Genomic DNA, 13,949 nt, shown 5'->3' on the forward strand with positions numbered 1-13,949 from the left:
TGAAAAAACACAAAAAAATCCTAATTCTAAGCAATTCTAAATGCTAAGCATGTTTATTAATGTCTGTGATTAGAAACAACATTAATTTTGATGCATTTTTATTTTTGTGCAGTTTCAGATTTAAAAACACACAAAAATTTCTCAGTACACACACAAAGCACACTCTGATATCAACACCAACATACCCACACAATTATAACTACAATGTTCAATTCCACTGGTGTTTTTCCAGCTGAAGCAGAAAACAGGAACAAAGCGAGTATTTGCTCCAGAGAGCAAACCTCAGAAAATGGTGCCAAAATAGTAAAATATTGTACATTTTTATAAACGGCTACAATTTTGTAGACTTGTCAACAGAATGAAAGCTGATTAAAGAATGCATGAGTTTGTTTAAATGGCACTGGGATGAAATACTGCTGTTTTAATGGGCACATTTCTGTCTCTAAAGTCCTCACTATCTGTGTACCTACTATAAAATAGATTTATGAGAGAAAATAAAGGTGAAATCTTAAAAAGCCAATAAAATACACATTGTTTGCATTAACACAGCCAAAATGATCAAAAACCAAAAATTTTAAAGACAAAAATGTTTAAGGGTTAATGATATTTACCTTCCTAACAATCATTATCTTCTGCGCCCCAGATGTAATCGTTTGATTCAGTTCTAAAATGAGCTGCAGTGTTCGATGCGGTGGTTTTGTGGTTCGGTGCGGTGTTTGTGGTTCGGTGCGGTGGTTTTGTGGTTCGGTGCGGTGGTTTCATGTTTCGATGCAGTGTTTGTGGTTCGGTGCGGTGGTTTTGTGGTTCGGTGTGGTGGTTTCATGTTTCGATGCAGTGTTTGTGGTTCGGTGCGGTGGTTTTGTGGTTCGGTGCGGTGGTTTCATGTTTCGATGCAGTGTTTGTGGTTCGGTGCGGTGGTTTTGTGGTTGTGGTTCAGTGCTGTGGTTGTGGTTCAGTGCGGTGGTTTTGTGGTTCGGTGCGGTGTTTGTGGTTCGGTGCGGTGGTTTCATGTTTCGATGCAGTGGTTGTGTTTCGGTGCGGTGGTTTTGTGGTTCGGTGCGGTTTTGTGATTCGGTGCGGTGTTTGTAGTTCGGTGCGGTGGTTTTGTGTTTCGGTGCGGTGGTTTTGTGATTCGGTGCGGTGTTTGTGGTTCGGTGCGGTGGTGTGGTGGTTGTGGTTCGGTGCGGTGGTTTCATGTTTCGATGCAGTGGTTGTGTTTCGGTGCGGTGGTTTTGTGGTTCGGTGCGGTGGTTTCATGTTTCGATGCAGTGGTTGTGTTTCGGTGCGGTGGTTTTGTGGTTCGGTGCGGTGGTTTCATGTTTCGATGCAGTGGTTGTGTTTCGGTGCGGTGGTTTTGTGGTTCGGTGCGGTGGTTTCATGTTTCGATGCAGTGGTTGTGTTTCGGTGCGGTGGTTTTGTGGTTCGGTGCGGTGGTTTCATGTTTCGATGCAGTGGTTGTGTTTCGGTGCGGTGGTTTTGTGGTTCGGTGCGGTGGTTTCATGTTTCGATGCAGTGGTTGTGTTTCGGTGCGGTGGTTTTGTGGTTCGGTGCGGTGGTTTCATGTTTCGATGCAGTGGTTGTGTTTCGGTGCGGTGGTTTTGTGGTTCGGTGCGGTGGTTTCATGTTTCGATGCAGTGGTTGTGTTTCGGTGCGGTGGTTTTGTGGTTCGGTGCGGTGGTTTCATGTTTCGATGCAGTGGTTGTGTTTCGGTGCGGTGGTTTTGTGGTTCGGTGCGGTGGTTTCATGTTTCGATGCAGTGGTTGTGTTTCGGTGCGGTGGTTTTGTGGTTCGGTGCGGTGGTTTCATGTTTCGATGCAGTGGTTGTGTTTCGGTGCGGTGGTTTTGTGGTTCGGTGCGGTGGTTTCATGTTTCGATGCAGTGGTTGTGTTTCGGTGCGGTGGTTTTGTGGTTCGGTGCGGTGGTTTCATGTTTCGATGCAGTGGTTGTGTTTCGGTGCGGTGGTTTTGTGGTTCGGTGCGGTGGTTTCATGTTTCGATGCAGTGGTTGTGTTTCGGTGCGGTGGTTTTGTGGTTCGGTGCGGTGGTTTCATGTTTCGATGCAGTGGTTGTGTTTCGGTGCGGTGGTTTTGTGGTTCGGTGCGGTGGTTTCATGTTTCGATGCAGTGGTTGTGTTTCGGTGCGGTGGTTTTGTGGTTCGGTGCGGTGGTTTCATGTTTCGATGCAGTGGTTGTGTTTCGGTGCGGTGGTTTTGTGGTTCGGTGCGGTGGTTTCATGTTTCGATGCAGTGGTTGTGTTTCGGTGCGGTGGTTTTGTGGTTCGGTGCGGTGGTTTCATGTTTCGATGCAGTGGTTGTGTTTCGGTGCGGTGGTTTTGTGGTTCGGTGCGGTGGTTTCATGTTTCGATGCAGTGGTTGTGTTTCGGTGCGGTGGTTTTGTGGTTCGGTGCGGTGGTTTCATGTTTCGATGCAGTGGTTGTGTTTCGGTGCGGTGGTTTTGTGGTTCGGTGCGGTGGTTTCATGTTTCGATGCAGTGGTTGTGTTTCGGTGCGGTGGTTTTGTGGTTCGGTGCGGTGGTTTCATGTTTCGATGCAGTGGTTGTGTTTCGGTGCGGTGGTTTTGTGGTTCGGTGCGGTGGTTTCATGTTTCGATGCAGTGGTTGTGTTTCGGTGCGGTGGTTTTGTGGTTCGGTGCGGTGGTTTCATGTTTCGATGCAGTGGTTGTGTTTCGGTGCGGTGGTTTTGTGGTTCGGTGCGGTGGTTTCATGTTTCGATGCAGTGGTTGTGTTTCGGTGCGGTGGTTTTGTGGTTCGGTGCGGTGGTTTCATGTTTCGATGCAGTGGTTGTGTTTCGGTGCGGTGGTTTTGTGGTTCGGTGCGGTGGTTTCATGTTTCGATGCAGTGGTTGTGTTTCGGTGCGGTGGTTTTGTGGTTCGGTGCGGTGGTTTCATGTTTCGATGCAGTGGTTGTGTTTCGGTGCGGTGGTTTTGTGGTTCGGTGCGGTGGTTTCATGTTTCGATGCAGTGGTTGTGTTTCGGTGCGGTGGTTTTGTGGTTCGGTGCGGTGGTTTCATGTTTCGATGCAGTGGTTGTGTTTCGGTGCGGTGGTTTTGTGGTTCGGTGCGGTGGTTTCATGTTTCGATGCAGTGGTTGTGTTTCGGTGCGGTGGTTTTGTGGTTCGGTGCGGTGGTTTCATGTTTCGATGCAGTGGTTGTGTTTCGGTGCGGTGGTTTTGTGGTTCGGTGCGGTGGTTTCATGTTTCGATGCAGTGGTTGTGTTTCGGTGCGGTGGTTTTGTGGTTCGGTGCGGTGGTTTCATGTTTCGATGCAGTGGTTGTGTTTCGGTGCGGTGGTTTTGTGGTTCGGTGCGGTGGTTTCATGTTTCGATGCAGTGGTTGTGTTTCGGTGCGGTGGTTTTGTGGTTCGGTGCGGTGGTTTCATGTTTCGATGCAGTGGTTGTGTTTCGGTGCGGTGGTTTTGTGGTTCGGTGCGGTGGTTTCATGTTTCGATGCAGTGGTTGTGTTTCGGTGCGGTGGTTTTGTGGTTCGGTGCGGTGGTTTCATGTTTCGATGCAGTGGTTGTGTTTCGGTGCGGTGGTTTTGTGGTTCGGTGCGGTGGTTTCATGTTTCGATGCAGTGGTTGTGTTTCGGTGCGGTGGTTTTGTGGTTCGGTGCGGTGGTTTCATGTTTCGATGCAGTGGTTGTGTTTCGGTGCGGTGGTTTTGTGGTTCGGTGCGGTGGTTTCATGTTTCGATGCAGTGGTTGTGTTTCGGTGCGGTGGTTTTGTGGTTCGGTGCGGTGGTTTCATGTTTCGATGCAGTGGTTGTGTTTCGGTGCGGTGGTTTTGTGGTTCGGTGCGGTGGTTTCATGTTTCGATGCAGTGGTTGTGTTTCGGTGCGGTGGTTTTGTGGTTCGGTGCGGTGGTTTCATGTTTCGATGCAGTGTTTGTGGTTCGGTGCGGTGGTTTTGTGATTCGGTGCGGTGTTTGTGGTTCGGTTCGGTGGTGTTGTGGTTGTGGTTCGGTGCGGTGCGGTGGTTTTGTGATTCGGTGCGGTGTTTGTGGTTCAGTGCGGTGGTTTTGTGTTTCGGTGCGGTGTTTGTGGTTCGGTGCGGTGGTTTTGTGATTCGGTGCGGTGTTTGTGGTTCAGTGCGGTGGTTTTGTGATTCGGTGCGGTGTTTGTGGTTCAGTGCGGTGGTTTTGTGATTCGGTGCGGTGTTTGTGGTTCAGTGCGGTGGTTTTGTGTTTCGGTGCGGTGTTTGTGGTTCAGTGCGGTGGTTTCATGTTTCGATGCAGTGTTTGTGATTCGGTGCGGTGGTTTTGTGGTTGTGGTTCGGTGCGGTGGTTTTGTTGTTGTGGTTCGATGCAGTGGTTTTGTGGTTGTGGTTTTGTAGTTCGATGCGGTGGATTTGTGGTTGTGGTTAGTAGTGTTGACCCTTCAGTGACCCGTGGGCTGAGTGTGTGTTGGAGCGTGTCGTTCTCTCTCACGCTGAGGGTGAAATGGCTGTTTACCGCAGTGAGTGTTACTCTTCCTTTTATAGTTCCTGTGATTTATGGGCCGTTTCTTCAGCGCAGGAACAAAAGCGGGTCCCGCGGGGCGTCTCTCACGCTGCTGAGTGAGCAAAAACAATGCTTCAGTTTGTGCTGGTGTGTTTAAAGCCCTGATGTTGGGTGAAAAACCACATTCAACTTCTGTTTTTGGGGTCAAATTCACCCAATGCAGTCTGCCAAAAATTAAGATTCATGTAAAAACAGCAAAGCTCTATTGTATCTGGTCAGAGACTGAAAAATATAAAATGTGTGAGAAATGTAATAATTTTCTTCTATTGTATTAGTTCAATTTGACACAAAATTACTTGTTCAGACACAATACAAAATATCTTTTTGTCATGACACGCAGGTGTAATAACAAGCAACTAATAAAAATTATATTATTTGTGCTTAGTAGTGTTTATTGCTGTTTGTAGTTCTGTTATCTTTTTATCTAACCCTAATGAGAGTTAAATGTGTTTCTCACACTCATTTCCAGTGCTGTAATAATTTAGTATTTGATATCGAAAACCAACCGTTGAGAGAAGTTTTCTTAAGATTTTTTTTACCTGATTCTTTAGTGTCTTTCAAAGTGATTTTTGACAAATTGCATGGAAACCAATGGGGGTTAATTTGACACGCAACACAAAAGTTGCAACTAAATTTGTACAGCCATTCCAAAACACATTTATGTGTCGAAACATTGCATACGCATTCATGACCCTGAATGAGAAACATTCACCAGATTTATAGAAATAAGTTAACCAGTACATCAAGCATTTTAAAATTCTAGTTAAATTGTCCTCAAAATAACAGGAGCTGAACTGTTGCTGGTTTGTGTCTGATATGAAGGGTTACGGAGGATCTGACGTGTCCTCACGTCTCTGTCAGTGTGTTTGATGAAGATGTTTCTTTTTGTAACAAGACTGACACATGTACATACCGTGCCAGTAACAACACTTACAATGTACAAAAGAAAAGAAAACAAACAAACACTAGGGGCTCATATTACATGAAAAGTGTGATGGCACAAACCAACATTAGGTTAATACAGTTTGTACTTTGGAAGTTAGATTTAATAATCCATTGCAAACAATAACAACCACAGCTATAAGGGGTTAATATATTGCACATTAAAATATATTTTAATACCCAATCAATAATTTTGATCCTCCTCTCTTATATTGTTAATATCACTACATTCAATAAATAAAAAAAAATGACTCCAGATTTTCTTAAATTTTGCTTCTTTACCCTTAAGCATATAGGTTATATTTTCCATTGCAATGCATGAAGATATATCTCTTAACCAACGAGTTATGGTAAGCCTTTTTCCAATAAATGGCAGTGAGCCTTTTGGCATGTAAAATGCACGTCTATCAATACTTGATTATCCTTTTTAATATTCCAGTTATCTGGATGAATGCCAAGAATTAAAAACCTCGGATCTAATGGTAACCTCATCGAAACCATATGTGACCCTGCAGCACAAAAGCAGTGTTGAGTCGCTGGGGGATATTTGTAGCAATAGCCAACAATACATTGTATGAGTCACAATTATACATTTCTCTTTTATGCCAAAAATCATTAGGATATTAAGTAAAGATCATGTTCCATGAAGATATTTAGTAAATCTCCTACCGTAAATATATCAAAACTTAATGTTTGATTAGTAATATGCATTGCTAAGAACTTCATTTGAACAACTTTAAAGATGATTTTCTCAATATTTAGATTTTTTTGCACCCTCAGATTCCAGATTTTCAAATATTGTGCTATCCTAACAAACCATACATCAATGGAAAGCTTATTTATTTAATATTTTCAAAAAATTGACCCTTATGACTAGTTTTGTGGTCCAGGGTCACATATGCATCATATTACGATGAAGATGTTTCTTGAGAGGAAGTTGAGGACAGGAAGTGCGTGTATCTGTGACGGCTTGTGTTTTTAGTCTCAGTGCTGACGTCAGGGATTCACACATGCTCTCTTGACATGTTCACACACAACTGATTCTCAGCGACGCCATGCTCGGCGGCCTTGTGGTGTAAAACAACAGAAGAAAATAACTGTGCAAATGTAGTTTTAGTCTGCAGGGCGGCTGTTGGTTTGGATTGTGTGAATGACCAGCGCTTCTCTTCTCCTGCAGCGTATAAATGCATCACGGACCAGCGGGAGCAGCTGGAGCAGATGCTGCCGCTGGTGTTGGGTCTCATCCTGGGTCTCATCATCGTCATCACCGTCTCCGTTTATCACTTCCACCTCAAACTGAGCGCCCCGCAGCTTCCTCGCGACTGCTCGCTCTACAAGAACATGTGAAGACTCTCTATGCACACGCCATATGTCCTGTCTGTAAAGGTCAAGTCCAGACATCTCAATGCACCTCACTAGAACTCCTCTTTTCTTTCTGGGTTCTGAGTCGAATGTATGGAAGCCCGTTTCCACCATAGAATGAAAAAAAAGTTAAAAAGGTAATTGCGACTTTTTTCAGAATTGCAAGGTAAAAACTCATAATTGTGAGAAACTCGGAAACTCAGAAAAAAGCCAGAATTGTGTCGTAATTACCTTTTATTTCATAGCTGGAAAACAATCTGAATTGCAACATGTAAACTTAGACTTCAAAGGAAAAAAAGTCAATTGTGTGATGTAATCTTAGAATTCAGAGAAAAAGTTAGAATTGCAAAATGTAAATTTAGAAATCGTAAAAAAGTCAATTGCATGATGTTAACAGAATTCAGAGGAAAAAAATTTGACTCGCAAAATGTAAACTTTAGAAATCTGGGGGGAAATAGTCAATTGCGAGATGGAAACTTAGAATGCAAAAAGAAAAAAATTCTGAATTGTGAGATGTAACTACAATTCCGAGGACAAAAAGTCAGAATTATGTTAATATCTTGCAATTCTGCCTTTTTTCTCAGAATTATGAATTTATATCGCGCAATTCTGTTCATATCTCAGAACTGCGAGTTAAAAAGTTGATATTACCTTTATGTTTTTATTTTCTTTGTGGTGGAAACGGATGTTTCATACAGATGTCTCGTCTAGATGTTAAATGTTCCTGTAACCGCTGCACTCTGTATGTCGTTTACCACATGATTGTCTATCACTGTAAAAAATAGAGATATTGAAATTGCTTGAAGGCTATAAATAAAGTACAAATATTTATTGATGATTATTTCATGATTATTTTGTGATAATTGAATATTTTATGATTTGCTAAATGAGACCAACTGTACTGTCCATGTACTGAAGTGTGTGAAACGGCACAGAATGACTTGTGTTCTTCTCCATTTACTCTCTCGTGGCTGTGAGGAGTTTTAGAAGAGGTTTGTCTTTTCCAGCTGAAGGTTTAGATCCATCAGAATCAAACACGACACGGAGATGAATGGAAAATCAATGAGAAGCGGTGGGACAGCCGTAACATCACTGGCATTAAAGATTTCCCCAAATGAGCTGCGCTCCTCACAGATCGATGTCTGGCGTCTCAGGCGCTGAGGGGTTTATTGATCCACGTCACCGGCGCTCAATTAAACACTGCTTCTGCTGGCCAGTGATTTATGCTGCACTCATAAATGCTCGTTCATCGCCTGTTCTTCAGGATTTCTCTGACCACTCGCTCTTATTAAAGTTCTGCTCGAGCTCATGTTTGGTGTATGTGTGGTGTATTGATCAGTTCTCTCGCTGCAGCTCAAATCTCATCCCAGCATGTTCATATTCAAATGTGGTGCGTTAATAAACTTTCATTTTTTGTCGAACAGTTTCTTTGGTATTGTCATGCTTTCAAAACTGTACAGAAGCATATTTACTGTAAACTTTGAATTTTATGACAGATTTGATTATTTTCAAATATGCTTTGGTATATTCTTACAAAGTTAGGACTAATTTTATTAATAGAATACTTGAAAATGTTCTTAATCTTTTATTCTAGAAGAATTCAAAACCGAGTAAAAGATGTTTCATTTATTGGTTTGTTTCACGTAAACAAAAGAATAATGATATTAATGGCTCATTCTCCGAGGAGTGCAAGCCTTTTGGGGTCTCAAAAGAAAATTGTAACAGTATCATAGAAATTAGATCGTTACACTTATTTTGAATTATATTTGAGTTATTAGTCGTTTTCTGTTTTTATTATACTGTTAACGTTTTTGTAATTTTGTTGTGTAGTTCCATGTAGTTTTCATACATTTTTCAGTTTCAGAGAAGTTTAAGTAACAGAAATAGTTTTATGGCGTTTTGGTTAACTATAATAACCCTGGCCACATGTAAAAAAACATATTATTCATGTTTATTATTTTTATGTTTGAACATATACCTCTAAATTAAAAATTGTCCCGAGTCCTAAACCGTAAACAAAGTTTTTGTTTCTTTTCCTTCATATAACATTAATCAAATGGTTTCCAGCATATAGCGTTTAATGTATCTCACACCTGTAATGTTAAAAGAGCTGCTCAGTTTTATTATTAATAGTTGTAAGTACTGAATTATATTCTTTAAAAATTGTTCTTAAAAATACCTGAGAACCAAATGATTTCACAGAAAAACACGTTAATGTAAGAGTCTGAATGAAGCACAGGAGGACACGTGCGTTTGTGTTTTTTTATTGAAAGCAGCTCTTAGTGACACACATGCAGGAGCACCATACAAAAGCCACGCGACAGCGGATCTGAAGAGTCCTACAGAAACACATTTCCAGATCACAGTGAGCCAGGAGACACGGGTGAGACGCCACAAGAAAACACGCGAGGATTGTGCTGAATATTGCTAGAGAGTGAGCGTGAGAAGGCCACACTACTGAAAACCAGAACGAAACCAGCGTAGAAAACTCTGCCGCGACCTACAAACGTAGAATAAATAAATATATTCGGATTCATCTGTCTGCAACAGCCATCTTCAAAAAAAACGAAATATAAACAGTAGGAAAGTTTATTATTATTAGTTATTATTTTGCAGAAACTCTCAGTTCTAGGTAATACTGCCCATTTCAGCATGGTGACGTCACAACAAAAATACTGCCGTTTATCAAAACTGTACAAGTAAAACTTACAATTGCTCTAAAATACATCTTCGTAGTTAGCGTGAGAAGACGTCAGTCTGGTTGTGGATGAAACGCTCAGCGGTGGCGGTAGTGGCGCATCAGAGGAACGATGCAGGCCGGCGGGCCCGACAGCTTCAGGAACGAGTGCTGCAGCAGCTCCAGCGCCGAGGCCCGCTGCGACGGCTCTCGCACCAGCATCAGCTCCAGGAACGCCCGCAGAACCGACGACACCTGCACCCAAACACACCAGACTCAACACACGTCACTAGAGCTGGGAAAACAAATCGATGCGTCGCGAATAGGGGTGTAGCGATACACGTATTCGTATTGAACGGTTCGGTATGCATTACAAACCGAACGATTCGATTCGTTGGACTAGTCCTATTACGTTTGGAAAATAAAAGAGCTTAAAGTGTGTGAAATATAATTTTCTCAGTGCTGTATTATTAATTTGTCATTTGAAATTTTGCCAACCAGTGTTTCAATACGGAATAAATCCACCATTTTGAACGAATCGTGTGAGTCAATGATTCAGTGTCTCATTCAGAAAGACTGTCACTTGCTGCGTTTCTGAATGCATCAGCTGTTTGAACGAATCAGCTGAATGAATGATTCAATGACTCGTTCATAAAGACAGTCACTTGCTTCGTTACTGAATGAATTAGAAGTTTCGAACGAATCGAGTGAGTCAATGATTCAGTGACTCATTCAGAAAGACTGTCACTTGCTGCGTTTCTGAATGAATCAGCCGTTTGAACGAATCAAAATGTATTATAAAGACATTAGCTGTGTCCCAATTCACTTACTTATACTATGCCTTAAAAGTATGTAGCCTACTCTTTTTGAGCTTTGAGCAAGCTTTGGGACAGACTACTTCGTCATAGCTGCGTCTTTAACAGACGCTCTGTTGCTTAGTTGCATGCAACCTGTCACTGTTTAAACTGTCCTGTAAATCATCTTGTCACACTTAATCCACATTTCGTTTAATTTGATTTCCTACCGAATTGGAGAGAAATAAAGAGAGCCGCGTTGATCTGCCAGTCGTGGGTCTTTTATGCTGAGAACGGCTCATGTGTTTGCATAATGCATTTAAAAGTTAATGACCTAACGTATCATTATAAAAGTTCACAATGTTGCTGCAGATGAAATATAATGTGGATAACATTAAATACATATTTTTCATCAGGTTAGACATTGATTATTTATCTCTCAACCCCCTTTCTCTACTTGTTGGTCTCACATATCTGCCATGTTTGTAGTTTTTTAACACTTTCTATGTGTTTGTAGTTCTAATCGAATCCTCGTCCACTGCGCAATGTGTAGTGGGCAATATTAGCCGTTAGAATGTGCATTGATCTGCACTTCGAATTCTAACCGGAAGTAGTAGACCATTGGTCTCAATCTCGATTCCTGGAGGGCCAGAGCGCTGCACAGTTTAGCTCCAGCCCTAATCAAACACACCTGATCCAGCTAGCCAAGGTCTTCAGGATTACTAGAAACTTCCAAGCAGGTGTGAGCTGGAGCTAAACTCTGCAGAGCTGTGGCCCTCCAGGAACTGAGTTTGAGATCACTGTAGTAGACTATCCAGGAATCTTTGGCATACTTTCTTAAACATACTACGATTTGGGACACACTAATTCTATTTTCGAATACTATTTAGGACAGATAGTATGCAAATTGGGGTGCAGCAAGTGACTTGCTTCGTTATTAAATGAATTAGCAGTTTTGAGCGAATCGAGTGAGTCAATGATTCAGTGACTCATTCGTAAAGATAGCCACTAGCTTAGTGTCTGATTGAATCAGCTGTTTGAACAAATCAGTTGAATGAATGATTCAATGACTCACTCATTAGAAAGTGACTCGCTACCACCTACTGGTGTTTTTAGTCTCATTTCATTTTTGTTTAACCATTTCATATTTCAATATCCATTCAAACATTAATATGCATTTATTATCAATATTTAAGCAATGTTAAACCAAAATATTTCTTTCTAAAGCTATTTTTCTGTAATATGTAGTCAATGCTTTTCTCATGTAACACAATAATGACTTTAAATGATCTTTCGGAGAGTGATTTCTCAGCCCAAATTGATGTGCAATTTGCACATAATGTAATTAATTATATTAAAACTAGTAAAAACTAGTGCTGTCAAATGATTAATCGCGATTAATCGCATTCAAAATAAAAGTTTTTGTTTTCATAATATACGTGTGTGTACTGTGTATATTTATTATGTATATATAAAGACACACACAAACAGCATATATATATATATTTTTTTTATGTATATATTTATATTCATATAAATTATATCATATATAAATATATTTAATATATAAACGTAACATATTTTTCTTAAATATATACATGCATGTGTGTGTATTTATATATACATAATAAATATACGCAGTACACACACATACATTATGTAAACAAAAACTTTTATTTTGGATGCGATTAATCACGATTAAAGCACTAGTAAAAACATAATTATATAATTACAAAAACTGCTGGCATAAAAATGTTGATATAAACATTGCATTATGTGCAATTCAAATGTTTATGTTATATGTTATATGTTATGTTTATGTTGTTATATCTGAATGTTGATTATCAAATAAAGTTTCCGTTTAATGAGAACGTTGGGTTTGGGTGTTTGAGTAATAAATGAGTTTCAGAGGATCGCTGTAAATCAAGTAAACACGCGTGTCAGCGATCATGTGACTGCGGCTCTGACCAATAGAATCGCAGCTGCTCACCTTGTGAGACTCCTTGAGTCGCGGCGGCAGGTTGTCTCGTATCCGTCTCATGGCCTGCAGCGGCGGCTCGTTGAAGTACGGCGGCTCTCCGTCCACCATCTCGATCACCATGATGCCCAGAGACCAGATGTCCACCTGCAGACACACCACAGCAGATCAGCGCTGACTAGCTACCCATCATGCAGCACACGGGTCACCGTCGCGAACCGTACCTCAGTGCCGTAGGGCAGCCTAGAGATGACCTCCGGCGCCATCCAGTACGGCGTTCCCACCAGAGACTTCCTCTTGGGAACCTCTTTAGACACTTGAGCACAGAAGCCGAAATCCGAGAGCTTGATCTGAGCACAGAGACACCAGAGCGTCACGTACAGCACAACGCAAAGCTGATTAGCCGCTAATCGCCCCTTCATTTGTCATGTTCTCCCAGCTAATTACAAGGTGGGAGACACGATTTAATTACTTGGAACTAGTGAAGTTGCTAATGACCCCGATCACTTTTCTGCCCTCACAATAAACACACTTATGTGTATAACTACACAGTTACATGTGAAAGATGATGATACCGTAAACCACACAACACTGTCGTGTGCTGAATATTCAATTATAACGATTAAACACAACAGAATTATATCTTATAAAATATTTATATTTAATTATAAAAAAAACTTGATCCTGTTTTTCATAGTGCTGGTTGTAGTTATCAAACACATCACTGCACTTTATATGAGAAGGCCGAGTTACCTTCGTTGTATACCCGAAGAAGTTTTAATTGGTATTGCTTCATTTATAAGTCTATTTGTGGTCTAACTCCATCTTATTTGTCTCTCAGTTTTTCTAATTCAAAAGTATGCTATAAACTACATTCAAATGATGTTGTTTTAAAGTTCCTCGGGTTCGAACTGAACTAGGAAAAAGGGTTTTGGATATAATTCTACGTTGGCTTGGAATAATTTACAAAGCATTTTAAAGGTGTCATATGATGTGATTTCAAGTTTTCCTTTCTCTTTGGAGTGTTACAAGCTCTTGGTGCATAAAGAAGATCTGTAAAGTTGCAAAGACTAAAGTCTCAAATCCAAAGAGATATTCTTTATAAAAGTTAAGAGTCAGCCACGCCTACCTAAAACGCTCGTTCTAACACGCCCCCACATGTCTACATCACTATGTGGGAAGATTTGCATAACGCCGCCCAAATGTGCACGCAAAGAAAGAAGGCGTAACTTTTATTCTCGCTGTAGTATTGTTGCTGCCGCCGCCATGTCGTGAAGACGCTGTGTGTTTCGTTGTGAAAGTGAAACTACTTTGTTTTACCCGAAGAAGTTTTAATTGGTATCGCTTCATTTATAAGTCTATTTGTGGTCTAACTCCATCTTATTTGTCTCTCAGTTTTTCTAATTCAAAAGTATGCTATAAACTACATTCAAATGATGTTGTTTTAAAGTTCCTCGGGTTCAAACTGAACTAGGAAAAAGGGTTTTGGATATAATTCTACGTTGGCTTGGAATAATTTACAAAGCATTTTAAAGGGGTCATATGATGCGATTTCAATTGCTCCTTTCTCTTTGGAGTGTTACAAGCTCTTGGTGCATAAAGAAGATCTGTAAAGTTGCAAAGACTAAAGTCTCAAATCCAAAGAGATATTCTTTATAAAAGTTAAGAGTTAACCACGCCCCCCTAAA

General features: G+C 41.0%; 2 protein-coding genes across 2 annotated transcripts in view; one reads left to right on the forward strand and one right to left on the reverse strand.

Moving 5' to 3' along the window:
- The window catches only part of LOC107557889 (lysosome-associated membrane glycoprotein 5-like), a 9,040-nt gene extending 2,243 nt beyond the window's left edge, over positions 1 to 6,797 (forward strand). The window contains exon 4 of the mRNA XM_016241465.1: positions 6,628 to 6,797. Coding sequence (XP_016096951.1) covers positions 6,628 to 6,797 — 170 coding nt within the window. The remainder of the gene's footprint in view (positions 1 to 6,627) is intronic.
- Positions 6,798 to 9,522: 2,725 nt separating this feature from the next.
- LOC107557904 (serine/threonine-protein kinase PAK 7-like) overlaps positions 9,523 to 13,949 on the reverse strand; it is a 14,142-nt gene continuing 9,715 nt past the window's right edge. Inside the window, exons 3-5 of the mRNA XM_016241484.1 lie at positions 12,486 to 12,611; positions 12,274 to 12,408; positions 9,523 to 9,744 (exon numbers count right to left, since the gene is read on the reverse strand). Of these exons, the coding sequence (XP_016096970.1) occupies positions 9,589 to 9,744; positions 12,274 to 12,408; positions 12,486 to 12,611 (417 nt within the window). The 3' untranslated portion in view covers positions 9,523 to 9,588. The remainder of the gene's footprint in view (positions 9,745 to 12,273; positions 12,409 to 12,485; positions 12,612 to 13,949) is intronic.

Source organism: Sinocyclocheilus grahami, unplaced genomic scaffold (genome assembly GCF_001515645.1).
Source record: "Sinocyclocheilus grahami isolate Dianchi unplaced genomic scaffold, SAMN03320097.WGS_v1.1 scaffold623.1, whole genome shotgun sequence".
NCBI classification, from domain to species: domain Eukaryota; kingdom Metazoa; phylum Chordata; class Actinopteri; order Cypriniformes; family Cyprinidae; genus Sinocyclocheilus; species Sinocyclocheilus grahami.